The sequence below is a fragment of the Lutzomyia longipalpis genome, chromosome 1, assembly GCF_024334085.1.
Source record: "Lutzomyia longipalpis isolate SR_M1_2022 chromosome 1, ASM2433408v1".
Classification (NCBI taxonomy): Eukaryota; Metazoa; Arthropoda; class Insecta; order Diptera; family Psychodidae; genus Lutzomyia; species Lutzomyia longipalpis.
The window spans coordinates 13,712,569-13,734,644 of record NC_074707.1 but is presented as its reverse complement, the minus strand read 5'-3'; the positions used below and the strand labels follow the sequence as shown (position 1 = coordinate 13,734,644).

The following is a 22,076-nucleotide window of genomic DNA, read 5'->3' as shown; positions in this document are numbered from 1 at the left end:
ATTATCGCAAAACATATTTGTATTGATGGATTGCTCATTTTTTTTCCACTGTCAATTGACTCAAACATAGACTCCTTTTGTGGCTAAATAAACGTACCAACATAACATACATAAAATAGTTTTGAAGAAAATACTTCACAATGTTCACAATATTGTGAAGAATTTATAGGAATTAACCAAATACAGTGAATCGGAAAAAATAAAAAATGAGACTATCAATAAAATTCAAAACATACCTTTTCTGAATAGAGAGACAATGGAGCCATGGGATTGACCACCATCAAAGTGGGTCCCGCTTTGGTGTGAATGAGGTTGCTGGCATATCTCTGACGTATACAATGCAACACAGATGCCTCATTGAGATGCTTCAGTTGACAAATATCCTCAACGAGATCCAATTTCGACGGATTCGCCTTCTCAATGTCATCTTCATCCACATGCAATTGCTCACCACTGTGTTGCAATTCAATGAGAACCTTCCCATTGCTCTCGCTTTGATTCTTCTGCAAGAATCGTGTGGCAGCACAGAAGCCACCACGGTGTACCAACCATACACTTTCACCATTTGTTGTCGTCCATGGACCATCGTCACCCTCTGTTTTGGTCTAAAATGAGAACAAGTAAACGCAAAAAAAAATAAGTAAGTTTGCAATGTGAAAAGAGCATAAAATAACTCTATAATTGTATCATTTAGGGTACACGCAGTCTTTCACAATAACACCTTTATTATTATGCTCCTTTTTTCTGCTCTTACTCTCTCAACTTTAATTCAATATAACCATATTTCGATTTTTTCATTGACAATTTTGTACTTAATTCAGATAAAGATCGCATAAAATCCCCTTTAGTTACATTACGGTACAACAATTCATTTGCATGAAAACAAAAGTGGATGAAATCTCATTTTTATGATGTATTTTCTCGTGAGAAAAATGCTTGAAATATTTTTATTTTTTCCTCAAAATATTTGTTAATGGTTTGTGTTTTAGGAGTCAAGAATCCAAGATCTTGAATTTTTTTTAATTGAAAAGAAAAGAAAGAAGAAAGAAATTAAGATCCTGAAAAAAGGTTCTAAATCTGCGTAATTATTTCAGCAAATTATAAAATATATATTTATATAGATTCATTATGAAAGCTCATACTCACAGAAATATATATAAGGTATATAAATATAAATGTAAATGCAAAGTAAAATATAACGGTAAAATATAAATATATATAGCTACATGGTACAGATTAAGGAGAAAAGGGAATGTACTGGTAAGTTTCACTTACGGGCTGTGATTCTTCCTTCAGTGATCAGTCTAAGTGTGATATTTGATATAAGTTTGGTGGTGCAAACTCTGGGGAAGGATGACTCGCGCCACGAATCACAGCCAATGCGCGAGTTAGCCTTCCCCCAGAGTTTGCACCACCAAACTTATATCAAATATCACACTTAGACTGATCACTGAAGGAAGAATCACAGCCCGTAAGTGAAACTTACCAGTACATTCCCTTTTCTGATTAATCCATACTCTGCAGCTATCTATTAGACTTTGCATTTACATATATTTAACTTGGCCTCTGAAGGAAGAATCACAGCCCGTAAGTGAAACTTACCAGTACATTCCCTTTTCTCCTTAATCTGTACCATGTAGCTATATATATTTATATTTTACCGTTATATTTTACTTTGCATTTACATTTATATTTATATACCTTATATATAAGGCGCCCCGCTTCGCGGGGCGCCAATTAGTTAGCGTACTAATTAAACATGCAAATATATATAGTTATATTTTACTTTGCATTTATATTCATATACCTTATATATAAGGCGCCCCGCTTCGCGGGGCGCCTAAGAATTTGCGTATTAATTAAATAAAAAATTAAAACCCTTATATCTCCTGAACGGCTCCATAGATTTTTTTAAATAACCTGTTGTTGGAAAGGTCTTGACCTCAGCTATAACATACTGAGATTTTAACGAAATGCATAGTACAGTATTTGAAATATTTAGACTTAAAAATTTTGCATATGCAAAATATTGACTTTAGCGTCTCTTGCGGTCATTTCTCGAAATTGCAATGTTCTAGACATTTGTAGGGCTTCACGAAACCTTTCATTTGCGCTTGAGTTGATCAAAATCGGACCTGTAGAACCCGAGATATGACATGCTAACTTTGGAAGCCTATATCTCGAGAACGGTGACATAAATTTTCTTCATTTTTGGCATGGTGGTAGATAATATAGTCAACTATAACATATTAAAATTTGAAGAAAATGCATCGTGTAGTTTGCGAGATATTCATCGAAAACTCATCGAAAATTTTGTTTTTGATTTTTGGCCCCCTAGCGGTCACTTTTGGAACTTCTGATGTTCTAGAGAGTTGTAGGGTTTGTTGAGAGCTTTCATTTGAGCCCGAGTTGATCAAAATCGGTCAAGCCGTTCTCGAGTTATGGCCGATTTTCGATGAAAAATTGTGGCGGCCATATTGGCTAAACGGCTTGGCCGATTTTCGAAAATGAGGTATCGTTGGAAAGGTCTTGATTGCCCCTACAACATATCAAAATTTCAGACCTCTAGCTATAATAGGGCCTGAGATATAGCGAAAACAAAATTTAGGGGTGTTCCAAAATGGCGGACGGGGGGGCGGGGGGGTGGATTTGACCTCACCATCAGACGACATCAGGTCGATATACTAACTTTGCCTTTTACCGCAAGTCTCTATCTATTACCGTTCTCTTGCAATTTAGCATCAAACTCCGGCCGGCCGGAGGGCCGGAGGGCCGGACGGCCGGACGGCCGGAAGAATTTTTTTTGACATACGTTTTTTAGAATGTGGAGACCCTAATTCGTGCTCATCCCGAGTTTGAGCCCGATCTGACGACTTTGCATTTTAGGTGGTACACAGAAGCTGTGCTATTCTTTTCTTCGAAAGAATCACAGCTAAAAAGTGAAAATTTTATTTATTTTATTAAATATCTCGTAAATATTTTTTTTCCTTCTTTGGCAAATTAAGATCCTCAGAATTTCCCTTTTTTGTAGATACCTAAGGAAGGGGCCAAATTCCCAAAAAAGCTTATTTAAATAAAGATATTTCGGAAAAGTTCACCAAGAATTATTCCTTATTTGAAACTTTAAGTACTTTTTTGGGCTTTTATTATAAAACTTTTTGGGTTTTTACTCCTCAATCTGAGTTTCTTGAGAACTAAAAATTGCACAACTTTCTTATGCTTTAATTAAGTAGCTTTTTGGCTTGAATTTAAAAATTTTCAGCTTAAATTGAGTATACTTTTCAGTCTTTCTATGCTTTAATTTGAGCTTCTATATGGCTATAAACCGTATAACTTTTTTAAGCTTGAATTTAGTACTCTTTTGGTATGATTTTAGTACACTCCCGGCTTAAATTTAGTACTTTTAAGGCTTTTGTTTCTTTTCTGAGCTCTTTTACGACTAAAAACCAAGCAGTGTTTCTGTGACGAAGCTATCAACGTAGTAACTTTTCGTTTGCTTCGTGTAATTTTCGTCCCCATGTGAATAACACAGAAAAAATCAAGCAAAATACCGATGAAAGAAAAAAATAAACCTCAACATGCTCCAAGAGCCCATCATTTTCACATGTGTAAGTTATAAAAATGAGAATAAAGCAAGTCACCCAGATGGTCAATAAATGAGTCAAATTTCGCAAGGAATTGGGCATTTCAATCACGAAAAATATCACACATGACAGCTTTATAGCACTTTAATAGGCAATTTAATAAAGCGCCTTTGAATGCACTTTTATATTAATGTTAGGAAATTAACAAATTGACACATGCTAAATTATATTCAATCTCTTTTTTTTCGTTGAACTTTTTTCCCTTTTCTCTTCTCAATAAATTTCAATAATTTTCTTATACATACATAATACGTGTCTCCCTCTGGTTACAGCCTAAAAGGCCAAAATGTATTATAAAAAAAAACCTTTAGCTATTTACACACCGTAATTGATGTGTAATACTTTATTTGATGCATTGTTTGAGTGTCTCAGGAAAGACCAAGAGGCGTGAAAAGAGTTATTGAGCTTTGTCAAAGAGGGAAAAAAAGACAACCTTAGGAAAAAAAGAAATGCTTTTCACCTTGTAAAAATTCAACTTTGCAATTCCAATAAATAAATATTGAAATTGAAAGTGAGAAGTCAAATGTTAAATACCAAAAATTCCTCTCAAATAAACTCATGTGTATTAATTTAATTTATTTTTTCACCCTTTAGCATTCTTTCCCTATTTCTTTCAAAAGATCACATAAATAAAATCTTTTGCATAATAAAAAAATGAATTATAATTTATTTTGATAGTTGTAAATCATCAAAAATACAACCTTTGAAAGGAATAAAAGTGAGAAAATTCATTCTGTTTCGGCGTTTAAATCACCAATTTAGCGAGACTCCATGGCAATCATTTAAAAATAGATTTTTAAAAAATCATCTCTGATGGAATTAGGACTGAATGCACGAACGAAAAACATTTGGGGAAACTGGCTCCAATCTCTCACTCATAATGCAATCTTCATTATGAATTTAGAACATATTTCTCCATGAGAAATCAATAAAAAAAGGTGATTATAAAAATATATATCAAAAGATATTATGCTTGTTTTATGCGGGGCCTCATTAAAAGTTTTATTAAAGCTTGCGTAATTTTTAAATAGCTACCATCATATGGGGTAAATGTACCTAAGGGATGGTCACGTTATTTTGGAAACTCTACAGGAACAAAATGGCCAAAATGTGAGAATTTCAAATAAATTTTTTGAGCACAAAAATTTATTTTCTAAATCAAAAATACTGAATTCTTATCAGTATTTGGCCATTTAACAAGAGTGCAAGCAGATTTCAAAATTTTGGTTTAAAAATTGGCTTGAAAATCGCTCTTGAAAGTCCCCGAGTTTCCAATATAACGTGACCATCCCTTATATTATATTTATTTGCTTTTAGTTTCCAATTAATTTTTGTTTATCCGTTTTATAGCTAAAAATACGCCCAAGAACTTACTTAAAGGCTGAGTATCAAAAAATAATTAATAAAGATGTAGAAAAGTTAAAAATAAGCTTCAAAGATGCCCCTCATAATGGTACACTGTAAAATGTAATGAACATCAAAATTTTTGGGAGCAATTAGTATAAACCTGAGTAATTGTTGTACGAAAAAAAATGCCAAGAAGCAAATTGAATCTTATATAAAAATAAGAAAAAAAGATGAACAACTAATGCCTCAAAACAGTTCACAATTAAGGGGGTTATTTAATAAAAATAAACAACCTAATTACACCACATTATCTCGCAAATAAACTTCAGAAAGCTTTAATATGCCTTTTTTAGGCGAAAGTGTGTAACAAATAGGAATTAATAGTGAAGACATTTCACAGTAAAGTTCGTCGAGAGTTCATTCAATTTATTGTGTCTTTTTTTCTGTCCAGGCGTCTCTCTGTGCCAAGTCAAATACAAACACGGAATCATCATCCAAGACGGAAGTATACGAAGCTCCAAGTCTGTGTAAAATTAGATTCGTCATCACTTTCTGCAGAAGATTAACAGCACTATTCAATTAGAAGCGCAAACTGAGAAGCAAATTAGTCGATCTCCCCATATCTTTGCCACTTTTAGAGATAAACTTCACATATATACTCACTTTTTTTCGGCATTATATAGGTTTTTGTTTTTCTTAAACGACTTGTGCGAGACCACCATGAGAAATTTAAAGATTCTCCTCTAACCATGCCACTGTTACTTTTATCCATCAACTCGCACAAAGCGATTATCAGCATTTCAACAGTATATGAGGTGGAAGCGAAATGGAGTTTTGTCATAAATTTACTTCTCACAGTTAGAGAAGTGTAAAAAATTAAAATAAATTAGTGGATATTGTTCAAAAATAGTTGCGACTTGTACTCATTTCCTCTTCCTCTTTCACACCACCCTAGTATTTTCAGTATCATCTCATCTGTGCGAGCCCAGTGCGGGCTGATAAAAGTGAGTAAAAGTACCAAATGATGCCAAACAAAATGTAAGGATGCAAAAATTAAAGGTGAGACAAAATAGAAAAATTAAAGTTCTTTTGCTGAAGCAGTTGCAATTGGATATTTGGAGTGAGTGGACGTTCTTTTTGTGGGGCTCCCGCAGACCCTGTTCTGTTGGGGGCTCTTCTATCAGTTTACTTGAAGTGAAAATTGCTTCATTTTCTTCTTTAAGAGTAGAAAATCTAGAAGCAATATACATAAATCTGGGAAGGAATTTATAAATATGAATTGGACGTGAAATCTGGCTCCACGTGGGGGTCCATTGCTGCGCTGCGGATTCTAAGTTCCGGAGATCGAAGTGCCCTCTTCAGTTTCGACACATTACAAAGAAATATAGAAACGAGTGATGATAAAATAAGAGAAATATAAATGATAAGAGATAAAGAGAGACATAAGAGATAATATTTTAGTGAGAAGGTGAAAAAGAAAAAAAAACCCTAAAATCAAGAACCACAGAAAAACCAAGAACTACAAAAAACTCTAGAAAAAGACGCGATTTGAAGATGTTTTTCGATCAATTATTTGGTCTGCTTCTTCATCGAAGAAAAGGTGAATGGAAGCCCTTAAACTCCAAGCTGAGACAGATAAAAGAATGTAAAAGTTTTTGTAAGAGAAAAAAATAAAGAGATAGGTGCTTTATTCGTAGTAGAGATTTGAAGGAGATTTGAAATTAAAAGTTATATATTATGTACCACAGTTTATGTACATACAGTGTCGAGAAAAATAATAGGACCACCAATATAGGTTTTAAATGTACCCCTGACTTCAATCGTCAATATCTCAGGCTGTGGGGGACAGATTTTGAAAAGTGGCATAGATTCGGAAAGCTACATTCATCCCCTTTCCAACGATGGTAGATTTTCGAAAATAGGCCCATCCGTTCAGTTTTGGTAGATGATTGAACAAAAAGTGGCATTTTTAGTATGGGTCTACTTGAACGACTGTCAAAAATCAGCCCCTCAACCGATTTTGATCACCCCGGCAGTTTTGGACAGGGGAAGAATGTAGCTTTCAGAGTTTTTTGAAATTTTGAAAATCGGACCACTCACAAAAACCCGTCTAACTTTTTTTCTGGGTGTCCAATTTTCAAAATTTCAAAAAACTCTGAAAGCTACATTCTTCCCCTGTCCAAAACTGCCGGGGTGATCAAAATCGGTTGAGGGGCTGATTTTTGACAGTCGTTCAAGTAGACCCATACTAAAAATGCCACTTTTTGTTCAATCATCTACCAAAACTGAACGGATGGGCCGATTTTCGAAAATCTACCATCGTTGGAAAGGGGATGAATGTAGCTTTCCGAATCTATGCCACTTTTCAAAATCTGTCCCCCACAGCCTGAGATATTGGCGATTGAAGTCAAGGGTACATTTAAAACCTATATTGGTGGTCCTATTATTTTTCTCGGCACTGTATATTGGCCAATTGGCCAGATTACAATAAATTTTCATTCATTCATTCATTCTTTTGCTGAAGTAACAATTCTTGTTAAAAAAAGTTTTAGAAAAGAGATTATTTATTTTTAAAGTGGGAAATTCACGTAGATTTTTGATTTTCAACTGCGATCAAATTGGAAAAACGAAAGAGACCTAAATCTATGGTTAGAGCTTGGAATTACATCTAGAAAGTGAAAAGTGAACATAACTTCACATTTCAACTCAGAATTTTCCAATTATTCCTATATTTCCGGCACAGGAGCCGGAGAAAAAAGATATATCACAAATCTTCAACAAATTCCTAGGCAAAATTATAAACATATTCCAGACAAAAAAATTATACATAAGAATACGTTCAATTCATGTAGCCATAAGCAAATTCATATAGAAATTTTATGCTAATGCATCACCTAATGCTCTTTTGCACTGTGGATGCTCCCCAGTTGGATGTTGGAGAAAAAAAGCACGACAAATTAAATGTGATTTGAAACAACAAATGTTTCACTCCAGAAATCTCTTCTGGCTGCCAGTGTGTTTAAATAGTTTTCATGCTATTTGCTTTATGCCTTACAGAAATAGATCACTAGTATATGCATAAAGTCCAAATATCTCTCTCTCTAAAAACTTATGAACATAGTTTTCTCTTTCCACAACTATCATCTGCGGCAATGTAATACCACACAGAAGCTTCTAATGTAAGTCTGTGTTATGATGCTAATGGAAAAAAATGGTATTACCCGGAGAAAATATCACAATCGACAATTTAATATTCACGCTGCAATCTAACATTTGGACTACATTTTCTTATCCATCGTGAATATACCTACATACATACATAAAACAGGCTATGTTAAAAATAATTAGATACTATGAAAATTAAACGGTGAGTCGTCGTTTATTGTAGGTGTTGAAACTAATTGCAGTGTAACACCTTCACGATCGTCATAAATTGCTACACATAGTATAATCTCCTCTTATTGTGATACATACATAGACATCTTTGGGAGCTGTGAAGGAAATACACCAAACAATATGGAGATACACTAAATCACGAATTTAGGACAGAGAGAAGCATATCGCAAAAATTTTCCTTTGACGCCATTATTCGTCGGCATTGCAACATCTATTATTTTACCCCATTCCATGAGACTTTATCCGCTAATTGATGCATAAATTGACGGACACGTGCAAAATATCGGGTGTGGAACACCCTTTTCTACACCAATATGCAAGATGAAAAATCAAACTCAATATGTGTTCACATGGAACTTTTTATAAACTCCACTGACAGTCTAATTTATTTGCAAATCAAATTTAAAAATTGTGTCTCTCTTTTATCGTGTATACACATTTCTTTTCTTGTTTACTTCTCATATATTTTGTCTCGCACTGTAGATTATTTGCAATGCTATTATTCCAAAGTTGCCACACAATTCAATATTTAAAATAAAAAAAGATCTTTTCTTTATTGAAATTTCAATTAAAAGAATTTCTTTGATTAATTTTAGCAATATTTCATCGCTCTTTCTGGAAAATTAAATGAAATTTCACCTGTCTTTGCGTTAAATTTATCGGCAATCCCACGAAAATATTTTATGCAATGCATCTAAAATTAAACAAGCTTTTATTTATGAACAAACTTAAGAGGGTAAGAGAGGAAGAAATATATTTTTTATGCAATATTACACCCATAAATATGATAAAATATGCCAAAGTTGCATCAATTCCAACTCAAAATCAATTCATTTTATGTGAGCAATCAATCGAGCCCAACCTATGTTGAGATCTTTTGGGTTAAAGATGGCAGATGAAGAGTTTTATGTCTGCTTTTCTTCACAGCGCATCATCTACATAATATTGTGATCATACATTAAGTATATTAATTTATCAAGATTTATATTTTTCCGTGGACAACCAAACATTCACGAATCCATTTATATGGCACAAGGAAAGTTTACAAATTCCCGCGGGCATAGTCTTGTTCTTCGCATTTCTCTTTTCTTCTCTCTCCCTTACATATTGCTTATTTTTTCTTCTCATCTATTACAATGTTTCCAAGAGTTTTGTCAAGATATTCTAGAAGATAGAAAGACGATATTGTTTGTTTTTATTTTATTTTGAGAATTTCTTTGATAAATAATGACAAATTGTGGAATAAAATTGAAGAAATTAAGGAAATAGCAGAAAACTAAAAGACTTTTAGTATAAAATAATTAATTTTCTTAAACAAAATACTCAAGAAAGAAATGAAACTTTGAGAAATAGGCCATCAGTTAAATATCAACCGACAATCAAAATTAATCTTTTTCCCGAATTTTCAATTAAAACTCGTGCTTTTTTTCTTTTCCTGTTGAGTAGGTAGTGTAAAATGTAAATACAATTTATATCCATGTAGTTTAGGTTATCTTGAAACATCATCACCTTCATCTAGATGATTTGAATTTGTGAATTGACTATCTCTCTGCATGATGCCGCACACAAAATTCCCATAAAAATACATATCAACCTTATTTCCACTCTTATCTACTTTATAGTTATTAACAGTTCATAACAATTTTCAGGTTGAATTAATTTACTTCTCTTTTATCTTAAAAGAATTGCCCCGAAAAGACACACACACACATAGATTATGGTTTTATTTAATTTATGTAAATTGCAATCAATGAATAGTATTATTTTTTTCTTTCTTTCAATTCTTAATTTATTAATGATTTCGGATAAACTCCTAATAACCATTTGCCAAAGAAATTAATCTTCCTAATCCGCTTTTGTGTGAAAATTTTTCAAACATCTCGCAACGATACAACTGCGCTTCTGATGATTTATCTCACCTTGTCTTTCTCAAATGAGTGAAAGACTTTCTCATCAGGGAGTAACAATTAAATCATTAAAACTGTTTCAAGAACTAATTTTCAAATTATATGTAAAAAACAAGTTAAATATATAGGTGTATTGCAAAAAAAAAAAAAAGAATAATCTTATTTATCTAATAAATTGCAAGAAGAAAAACTCCAAGAGAGCACACCTTTTTCCTTCTCACAGCTTATGCAAAAAAAACACCATTAAAGCAGGTTGGGCCTTACACTCATTATACATCCCAAATAATTTCACAAAATGATTCATAATAGTTACCTATTTGTTCACCTAACAACCCATTTTGGGGCTCTATTCACCGGAGAAAGACAGGAGGGAGTCTCTCTTCAAGGTTTTCACGATGCTCAGACTTTTTTTTCCTCGAATGTTTCATGATTCAATTAGTGACAAAAATCATAGTTAATTTTTTTCTGCTTTTACAATCGCTTCCCCCCTAATGATGCCCATGGAGCGTAGAAAATCAATAATCAAGCATTAATTGTCTACCTCTGTAGTCGCATAAATTCTCCCACCCACGCTTTGTGTTTTTATTTCTTCATCGAGTTGCGTTTCGTTTGAAAATTGTACATACACACAATCAAAGTATATAGAGAAAACAAAAGATCATGGCTTTTTATCAAGAAAAGTCCATCTCACGTGTTGTCACACCATAAATTATAATACTAATATATAATTATATTTACTTCTAATGCAACAACATGATCGTCTCATAAGATAGTGACACAGAAAATTGTATTTAAGCGATAGCCAATTTAATTATAATGTATCACACCGTATGCTTTTATTTTTACCGCACACCATTCTTTTTTTCTTTTCTTTTCTTCAACCTCCATCTCTCATCATCTATTTTTTCCGTCATAGCATCTTCAATGAATTCGCATGATCTTTTTTTTTTTTTACTTCTTACCATCTTATTTATTATTTTGCAAATTATATAGAACAGAAGATTGAGAAAATGTGTTTGATGTTAATGCAAAAAGAAAAGAGAACCAAATAGAAATGTACTGGTAAGCTGACCAAGCTTACGAGAGCTGTGTTTCTTTCAGTGTACCAATTTTGTGAGAGCAAACTAGAACGCAAATTAATTTAAATACGCGCAAAGTCGGGAAAAGTTGAAAAGTCATACCCTAAGAAATGTTTGGAAGGCCATATCTCGAGAACGGATCCATAGATTTTCATAAATTTTTTTTTGTTTGAAAGGTCTTGAAGTCAGCTATAACATATCGAAAAATGAAGCAAATCGATAATGGCGTTTTCGAGATATTCATCGAAAACTCATCGAAAATTTTGTTTTTGATTTTTGGCCCCCTAGCGGTCACTTTTGAAACTTCGGATGTTCTGAAGAGTTGTAGGGTTTGTTGAGATCTTTCATTTGAGCCCGGGTTGATCAAAATCGGTCAAGCCGTTTTCGAGTTATGGTCGATTTTCGATGAAAAATTGTGGCGGCCATATTGACTAAACGGCTTGACCGATTTTCGAAAATGAGGTATCGTTGGAAAGGTCTTGATGGCCCCTACAACATATCAAAATTTCATACCTCTAGCTATAATAGCGGCTGAGATATAGCGAAAACAAAATTTTGAGGTTATTCAAAATGGCGGACGCGGGGGTGGGGGGGTGGATTTGACGTCATAATCGGATTTCTTCATGTCGATATTTAAACTTTGCCGTTTACCGCAAGTCTCTATCTATTACGGTTCTCTTGCAATTTAAGTTTATGATCCGGCCGGACGGACGGACGGCCGGCCGGAAAAAATTTTTTTTTGGCGCATACGTTTTTTGGAATGTGGGGACCCTAATTCGTGCTCATCCCAAGTTTGAGCCCGATCTGACGACTTTCGATTTTGCTCGGTACACAAAAGCTGTGTCTGAAAGAAACACAGCTAAAATTTCCCTTCCATCGAGCAATGTGTGGTAAGAGTATATAATTCAACTTTATCCATGATTATCAACGTGATTTTTCATTTTATACGGCACATTTCATAATTAAAAGTCATTAATGCATTATTGCTCCCAGATATATCCATCGTATTTGCATAATTTACGCGGTGAACGCATCGAAAACGGATGATGAGACATTCCCGCATGTCTTCGGTTCTTTGTAGATCAATCGCAACACACGTGATCGTTTTCAGCATTAATGTTGTATATTTTAATTAAATTTGTCGCCCAGCAGTGGGTAAATATGGTGGTGTGTTTGATTGGAAAATCCCCAGCCTATTGAGTTGCATGCAACATTACATAGATAGGTAGATATTTTCTTAACTACATATATACATAAAAGCTTTATAAGTATTTCACTAACTGTTTCCATTTCCCAAATCCATTGACAAATCCAGCTGATCTATTCTTTCAGCTAAACACCAAGAGGCATGTGGATAGAATTTTTGATGAACTCAAAAATTCACAATAAAAATTTATTACGCAATATAAAATGCATTGATGATCCGGTAATAAAATAGAAAAGTTTCTCAAGCTTAATGAGTATTCTATTAGCCCTTCGTCAAGGACCAAAAAATGTCTCATAGGAAAGTTTTACCTTTATGGAATTTTTAGTTATTCTCTGGCTAACGGAAGTTATTCATTTCGATGCTCTTATGATAATAAAAGACTCAAAAATGATACAGAAAATTTAGAGAATTTGGGAAAAAAAAAATAGTAGAAGGAGAATCCAAACAGATTTTCTATTTTCCACAACCTCTTTATAAGATTTAAGTAGTTTTTACGCATAAAGCATTTTTATACATCTATTTTTTTTTAAGGAAATAAAAGAATAAAAGCTCGTTTATGAAAAATTACAAAGAGATCTTCTATTGAAGCATTGACGCATATGCTCTATGTATCAGTGATTTAAGGAAATCTATTTTATAAAAGATTAAAAGGTAGAAATAATATAAAACGTTAAAAGTAGATTTAAAAGAATGACTTAGAAGTTATCTTTTAATACCTTTATTATTTTTGATGATCATAAAAATGAGCAACAGTATGAATAAACTCCTTTTTTCCACTATTTAATTTTACAGTGTACAGTACAAAATACAAATAAGCCTAAAAGGCTTAAAATTAAATCAGATGGAAAAACAGTAAAATAAAGTAATTATTGACTACTAATCATCGCTCTATCCACATAAGTCAATGAAAGTGAATGACATAAAAGGAAAAGAAAAAAAAGAGAAGTAAGGAAAGACCCCACGCACGTGCTTTAATGAAGTGTTCAGAGTCATATTTTCTTTCTCGACTCACTGAAAATTGAATTAACAGCAAAATTGTTGAGTTCCTGGAACATTATTGATCTCAATACAACTTGTTGAGTAATTCTTTTCTCCGCATTTTATATTTATATCGTTTTGTGCTCTTGGAAGAACATAATGTTTCACATAATATCATGCTAATGAGGTAATAAAGGAGATCACAATACGATATAAATAGTTAAGTATGTATATGAGAAACTGGAAGTAAGATTGCCATGAGACACTGCAATGTACCTGATTTAATTTGATTTTGTCCAGGGTTTTGTAAACTCCACCATCTCCCCGTTGAGTGAATGATTTTTCCCATGCCTGTGCCCATTGGACGGTATCGTTGCGTCGCCGGAAGGAGCTTCGGTATCGACTGTTGAAACTACAACTCCGTACCACGCCGCCATTCTGTCGTGGTTGGGTAAGGAGCGATGGGATTGTTGGTGAGGATTGCTTTCCATACACATTCTGCCACGGGGGCTTTATACTTCCATTGCGCGACGATGTCACCCGAAAGCTCTGACTGTGTTGGAGGCGATTGAAAGTCGATGGTGTGCAATCCACTTTGTCACAATCCTCCTTGTCACCATCACTGTACAAACGACTTCTAGCCGCTTCTACCTTCGTCCCCGAGACACTATCATTCCGCCGGCGGGTCCCATTTGTTCCATTGAAGGAATTCTGTGACGATATCTCTGAGCCACTGTCACTCACAGTCTCTGAACTTAGGCTATTCTTCCTATTTCCCTGCCCATTGACAAATTTCCCTTTCGCCACACCATTCCGCATCATTTTCAACGTTCCACATGCATGTGCTTTGCCGGTGCATCCTTTGTGGATTTCCGGTTTGAGAATATTTGGTGGCAAGAGGCTGGAATAGGGTGACGATGAACGAAGGGACTGTTCAAATGATTTTTGCACATGATGTACTGCCATTGCAACCACTTAATCCTTGTACACACACCTTCACCACACACGGTTCATTGATGAGAAATATAACTAATTTCTTCTTCCAATCCTTCCGACAAAGCAACAGTCTTCTCTTTCCATCAGATGCGTCAGGTGGTTTAATTGAAAAATTTTCTCACTTTTAAGAGATATTGCATAAAAAAAAACATTCTTCTTGCGAAATGATCTCGCGCACTTTATGCACACGCACACACAATATCGAAATACCGCATTTTGTGTGGTTCAGTGTAAGGTGAATAAGAAAAAAAAAAGTCTCTTTGGGAGATGTAAAAGAGAATTATATGCAAGGTATGTTACACAAAAATTCCTTCATCAATTCAATGATAATGCGCGGGTGGGAGAGTATAGTAAGTAATATACAGCGTGTTCTGTGGGTTGACAACTTGAACACCTGAATGGTGTTGAATTTGCCTTTGAGTTTGTTGGAGATGGTGAAAGAAGTGGATGACTTTTTACTCTATAAAAGCAACACTCTTAAACTAATCACAACCAACAAGTGGTTGACATAAAATTTCACACAAGTATTTTAATATTGCATTTTCAAAATATTATGCAGCACCACAGGTTCTCCCATTTACCATACACAACTAACTTAAATAAGATCTCCTTCACACCACAGCATATCTACATTTTCACCCACCCTCCCCCTAAAATTTTATGAGAAATGTATCTCCAAACAGACATTTTCATACAGACTTTGCAACTCATGTCACTTCCACTCTGATATTAATAAATTCTTTAACACTGACTTTTTCCTTAAAGCACAAAAGTGTAATGTTTATGATTTACACATTAAGTAGACTTTCTACCATTCAGTATTACTGTGAATTTGCATTTCATAAATATTTTATACTTTGTTATATTGTAAATTTTATAAAGTGTGATCAACCTCTCTCAACCCAAAAGAGGTACTTTATGTTTATTATACAAATAGGTACCCTATGAGTGATCTTTCATATTCAATTAGACACACATTCACCTAAAATTACAAAGTCTCAAATGATTAATTTATTTCAAACAAAAAAATCCACATAAACACATAATGGCACGAGAAAGTCCAAAATTTTCGCATCTTTTTCCTTCTCTCAAAACTAATTTAGATAAAGCAAAAACGATTAATCAATTATTGTACCAAAAATATTGCACATAATATTGCCATTAGTTACGAAAAACAATAAAAATTTACGACGGTGCTTTTGGGAATTGCATTTTTTTGGCGTTTGGTAGGTATATTTATCACTTTGAAATGCAAAAATAAAAAAAGTTAAGAAAGACAAGCAGAAATGAAAAAGAAAAGAAATGACAAATATGTATATTTTTTAGTCTTCTCCTTGTTTTTTAAACCGAAAAGAATGCAATTTATCGATGAAATGAAATTGAAAAATTAAACGTTTCTCGAATATTTTGTATGCAATTAAAAACAGAAGAAAGACATTCAAGAAATTTCATAACTTTGTGAATTTGAAGTGTTGAGCTCTTTACGATCTACCTACCTACCTATGTATTTAGGACTAAACTGTGAAAGCAGCTAAGTCTAGAAATCTTCTTTCTGAAATATTCTTAAAGCCCAGGAACGATCTTTTTTAACGTTTGAGACTTTATTTTCCAACATTTAATAATTTTTAAAATTTGACGTTTGAAATGATTGATGTTGCTCTTTGACATTTGACAAACGTTAGACGTTTGTTTGACAATTCTCTAATCTATAACATTACTTTTAACGTCTGACACTTCTTTACTTTTGACGTTCTTTTTTTAAATCTTAAACGTAACTTTTCCGACTTTTGACATTTCCATATAAGATTTAACATTTAGTTTATTCTGATATTTCTATTTTTTTTTTGAAAATTCTCTTTCTAAATTATTTTAATGTCATTTATAAATAGGAAAATATTTTCATTTGACCCTTTCAAGAATTACCTGAACTTTCTGAACTTTTAGAGATTTTTTAGATACCAAAAAACCCTCTCTGATTACGCCCCTGTTGAAGTTTCTTAAGTTCTTTTAATGAATGAGAATCCCAAAAAGAATACACAAAAAAGCAAAATGATTTTTTTGAGTGTAAGAAACCTGTCGCAAAAATCTAATTTTGCCATCTTTTATCAATTTTTCTCTCTCTTTAACTCCACTTTTGAATGCCACACAGAACCACCTTATTATATGCTGTGAATTCTCATTCTCAAAAGCCACACTCTCACACACCTCCAATGTGCAATTTGCATGAACAATTAAAAAGGAAAAAGAAGAAGCAAGAGATGGTAAAAATTAATATGCCATTTTTTATGTTATAAGATCCTCCTCTCGTGCATCTCCAGAGTGTGGATGTTTTTCTTTTTTTTTTTTCTCTGTATAAGACAACACAAGCAATCTAACCTTGGTTAAAGTGTGTCGCAGAACATGTGTTTTTTTAGCATGTACTTTTTTAAAAGAAAAACTTCCACTGAATCGCCTTTTTCTCTCACTCAATACTTCGAATTTATTTGGAGTATAAATTTTATGTATTCAATTTCGCAAAATATGGTTCGTCGTTTCAGCACCAAAACAACTTGAATAACAAAAGCCAATTTTTTTCTTATATAGGTAGGTTCGTCTAAATCCACCAAACAAACAATTTTGTGCGAAAATTTTGACGCTTCATTACGTGCACGTCTTTAGACAGTTATGTTAGGAGTTATTTTCTCAATTACTTTGTCAGAGATCAATGAGTAATTGCATAGGATGAAATGAGGCAATAAAATGTCTATGTGTGTTTGTTATGTATTATGCTTCGTGTGTAGGATGAATGGGAAATTGATGCAAGTGTCCTCATAAAAATCTTTCTCAAGACGATCTTTCAATCTTCTCATAATTCTCTTTATTATGTATATTTTGCACTCTATTCCACACACGGCAAGTGATCAATTAACCATAATAAATTCTCTTGGTGGCTTTTTAAGCCATTGAGCCGCGCGATTTAGGAATTAGGTAAAGCCCTTTTTCACACTCTCTTCATCTCTTTCTTCTCCCAAAAAAAACTGTTCAGTATATGTGCTTGGAAATTTATGTTAAATATTAAGAGGTCATTAAAATCTCGAAGGTGTGTGTGTCTTATTAGCTAATAATCATTTAAGCTTTAAACATTTAAAGTCTACCACGCACAGTTTTTTTTTCAGACAGAAAAGTCTGCAAACATAGGGTTATTCACAGTAATTTATGTCTCATAAAATCAAAAGGAGTTCTTAGAAAAGAATTCTTTAGGAATAGTTTGGGTTTTTTCAATTTCCAGCGAATTTTGGATTTGTTACATGATTTTCAAATGAGTTTATTCATTTTGAGACTCGCGTAGCATCAATAAAAGATACATAATCAAAGCCACAGAAAATGTTGCCAGAATATCATAAAACAATTCAAGAAAATCCAAGCAACAATTTTTTTTCAGTATTTTCAGATTAACTATAGCTCAAAAATACTTAAACCACGCCCCTAATTGTATCTTACTTTGGTTATTTTTATGCATAAAGCATATGCGCAATCGCTTGAATGGATGATAACGATAACTATACAGTTCAAGAATTTCTTACCATGCGTTAAATTAATTAATAAATCATTATTGAATTAATGAAGCATATGCTTTAATCTTCGCCTCTCTCCCGCCTAATTTAGATAATCTGTAGTCTTACATGATTACAAAGCATATGCTTCATGTACTAAAATACGGAACTAAATACAAAGGAGGCGTGGTTTTTGAATTTAAAGCTCGAGTATTTTCGGATGATTCTTGTGGAAAATGGAAAATTTCTTTAACGTTTTATGAAGCTTTTGAACCTTTCGGATCTATGATTGTTTCTTTTAGCGCATCAAAATGAATAAACATCTTTTGGTAATAAAATTATTTCGTTTGTCATATCTCAAAATGCTTCTTTTTTTAAAAGAAAATAATAGATTCATTCTTCTAGAATCTCATAAAAATTCTTTTATATAAAAAATAAAATGATTAAACCATTAAAAATAATTCTCAAAAACGACAAAATCAGCGGTTAACCCTGTGCATAATGTATATTTTTTAACCAAATATTGTATTTTGTAAATAATATGCAATATCCGTACACACATCACACACATTTTACACAACAACTCTCGCAGCATAATATTGCACTACAAAAATGCAAATTTTTAGTGAAATTGATCTCGTAGAGAACTTGGGTGAGATGGGATTGGTTGTGCGTGGTCTCCAGAGCCCTTGTCATTTCACAAAGAAAACCAACAAGCCGCATAAATAAACTTTTACACAAAATGTCTATCTCAAAAAATGTATAAATTTCAAATGAATTTTTTTTCTTCTCCTTCAACATTTTTTGCAGAATCTCTTCAAAAATCTCTTCAATTTGACAATTTCTTGAGTGATTTTTAAAGTGTTAACAAATAAAATGTGAGCTCTAGTCGAAGGAAAAAAAAATAAACGAAGAGACTCATCAGCTCTTCTTCTCACTTTATATCCACGCAATATTGAACGATAACGACTGAAGAGAATTGTATATAGTAACCGCAAATATTTAAATTAGTATTCATAAAAGTGATATTTCGTGCTATATAATATATATAGCTAAAGTACATCCACAATGAAGAAGGAGAAGAAAGAAATGATCATTTTGCTAGATGAATAAACAATTAATTGGCTCTTCTGAGAATATCTAATACTTATTCAAATCCATCCAGCTTGAAATTGTTATGTGGTAAGATCATTGCGCGTAAAGCGGGTGGAATGGCAAATCAATTGCATTAAATCGATGCATTAGATGGCAATTTGTGTGTCACCCATGTTATGCTTATTTAAGTTTAAATTGAAAATAAACATTTTGTATGTATTTAATATTTTTTTTTCGTTTTTGCCTCCAAAAGCTTCAGCACAGGTCTCTCTCTCACTCCCTCACCAGATGTGACAATTGCAAAATCTAACATAGACATGCCATATGAAATAAAATGTTTCACAACTCTATTTATTTTTTTGAACAAATCAGAAATGAAGGAGATTTTTCGATACTGTGTGTGAGTTTGCTAATTCGATAGATAAATCTCTCAAAATGTCCTGTCCAACCCAAAACAACTCCAAAAGTCAAAAGACAAATCCGTAAATACAATGGGTGAATTACATCAAAAATATTTCACTGAACGATAAATTTTTGAAACTGATTGCAATCACTTATTAACTTCTTTTTTTCACCATTCGGAAACAATTCACCAACAAATAAGCCCAAGTATATTGAGTTTTGTTTGACAATGTTGTAGAAACTTATTATAAATTTTAACGTTGTATTTGGTAGGGAACACCACAAAGTTGCTTGCTGGGTGATGAAGTATCGTTTCCAATAGGAAAAACTGTTCTTTCCAATGTTATTTTTTCAATGCTTTTATGCTCAGCAACAAACAAAAACTCCCCGAAAGATCAACTGTTTGCGCGCGATCGCGACTGATCTGTCGCACCGTTCACTTTGAACTGAGACTGTTGATCGCGACACGAATGCATCGAAGCTATGGAGTTTATTTTGTATTTACCCATGAGATCTCTGGGGCAAAAGCGATCCGCAATACCACATCGCGAGATTGGCTGGAAATATACATTTTCTTGAAATAGACAAGCCACGTTCTTCCCGTCAGAATTTAAACACTCTTTTATTCTTTTTTTTTCATGCTTCTACTCTCTCTCCCTCTATCTTGTATTTCCTCACTCATCTACCTTTTCCATAAAGTTTTTTTTTTGCAATATATATTCCTACATATATATATTTTATTATATATTTATTTTCATCACTATACAAAACTGATTGCACGATCATCACTGTGATTGAGAGCGACAAATTAAATTGTTTCTTCCCTTCTTCGCACACAATTCGTGTACACATAACTATATACATATAAATGCACGATGAAAAATAAATAAAAGAGAAGCTATATGTAAGTAATAATATCAAAATACCTTGCATATACGCCATGAGGAAAAGGAAAGTAATTTTGTGATGAGTCACAATAAAACTAATATAGCAAAGATAAAAAAAGACCAGTCTAATGACCTTTCTAACTCCATTTTTAGCGTTACAGAAAGACCCTCAAGAGACATGAGACACAATTCACGGTAGCATAATTAAATATCACCACATTTTGCTATATTTAGCATTTTATTGATTACAATCAATATAGCAATTTATGTAGTTTGCTTTTTTCTCTCTTTAACCCCATAACGCTTTATTTCCCACATTAATCAATCAATTCACTTTAAACTCTTGACCAAACTGATCAAGCAAACAAAGATCAAGTCACTTTATCATTTGTGTGGGTTTCTTGACTTCTTTAGTTTACTTTTTTGATGTGTCTCTATAAAACACCCATCTCATCTTGGCGCAAACTTTGCAAATCAAATCTTTGCTTTTTTTTACGTACGCCATCGTATTGCCTCTTTTCGGTCAATTCTTTTATTGCACCATCAATTCTTTTTTTTTATTAATCGCTGATTAGTCGTTAAATGTGGAAATGATCGGCTATCTAATGTAAAATCTCTAATGACATCGTTAAACAATTTTTCTACCGACAAATTTGATGTCTTGGACAATGACAAAAAAAAACGTAAGACAAATGCCCAAATATTTCGCATTGTGCTGAAAGAAACGAAAAAAAAACATGGCAAAAAAATTGTGGGGGAAAGAGTTAGTTTAGACTTGATTGGAGAAGAAATTATTACTAATTTGGGGAACTTATTTTTACTAAAAATTGTTGTTTTTGATTTATTTTTGAAGATTCTAGAAATTGTTTATTTTAGAAATATTTTTAGGAGATATTTGGTCTCATCATATTCTTTATTTTTTTTTTCGAATTCCTTAATCGAATCTTTACAAATTCTTATAAAAATAAAGACAAGGGGCTAATTCTGGCAAAAATATTTTCTTTTCTTTTCTTACAATTCGTGAGTTATAAGGTTTTTTGGCATTCTCACAAAAAAAACTTATAAATTTGTAAGATCTAAAAAGTTTCACAGTTCAACTTTTAGACCACGTCGCGAGAAACATTTTTGCTATAATAGAAAAGAAAAGGTTTTGGTATTCCGGCCGAATTTTTTATTATAACTTGTAAGAAAATCTTACAAAATCATATGTTTTATAAGGACCTGCCGAGGTGCTTTTTCAATCTTTTTGCGAGTTTTGTGTCTATAGAAACATGATTCATCGTCATTGTTGGCAGCAATTGACTACATTGACGATTATTCTACATAAATCTGAGTGTTTAGAATTGTTTTACGTTGTTTTTAACACAAAAATAATGTGAATTATGTGGAAAAGAATTGACCATTTTTCGTCATTTACGCCAATAAACGTAGTTACTTTCTAGAGATATTTCCTAGCAGAAAATATTTGATCTAAATTCCGTTTCCATTTGCCAATTGATGATTTATTAGATTCAGTGGATGAACATGAGGCATATGCCGTGTCTTCACATGCATTAAAGGACATTTACCAAACAATTAAAATCAAATTGTTAGAGTATGAAAAAG

The 22,076-nt window shown here is 33.0% G+C and overlaps 1 protein-coding gene across 3 annotated transcripts in view; it reads right to left on the bottom strand.

The window, feature by feature from the left end:
* Positions 1-22,076, bottom strand: part of LOC129791356 (unconventional myosin-XVIIIa-like) — a 96,329-nt gene that overhangs the window by 55,414 nt on the left and 18,839 nt on the right. For 2 of the 3 annotated variants that reach the window (XM_055829507.1, XM_055829501.1), the window contains exon 5: positions 237-605. In XM_055829507.1, the coding sequence (XP_055685482.1) occupies positions 237-605 (369 nt within the window). Of the gene's footprint in view, positions 1-236; positions 606-13,834; positions 20,129-22,076 lie in introns of those variants that run through there. The other variant, XM_055829515.1, reaches the window with a different exon arrangement.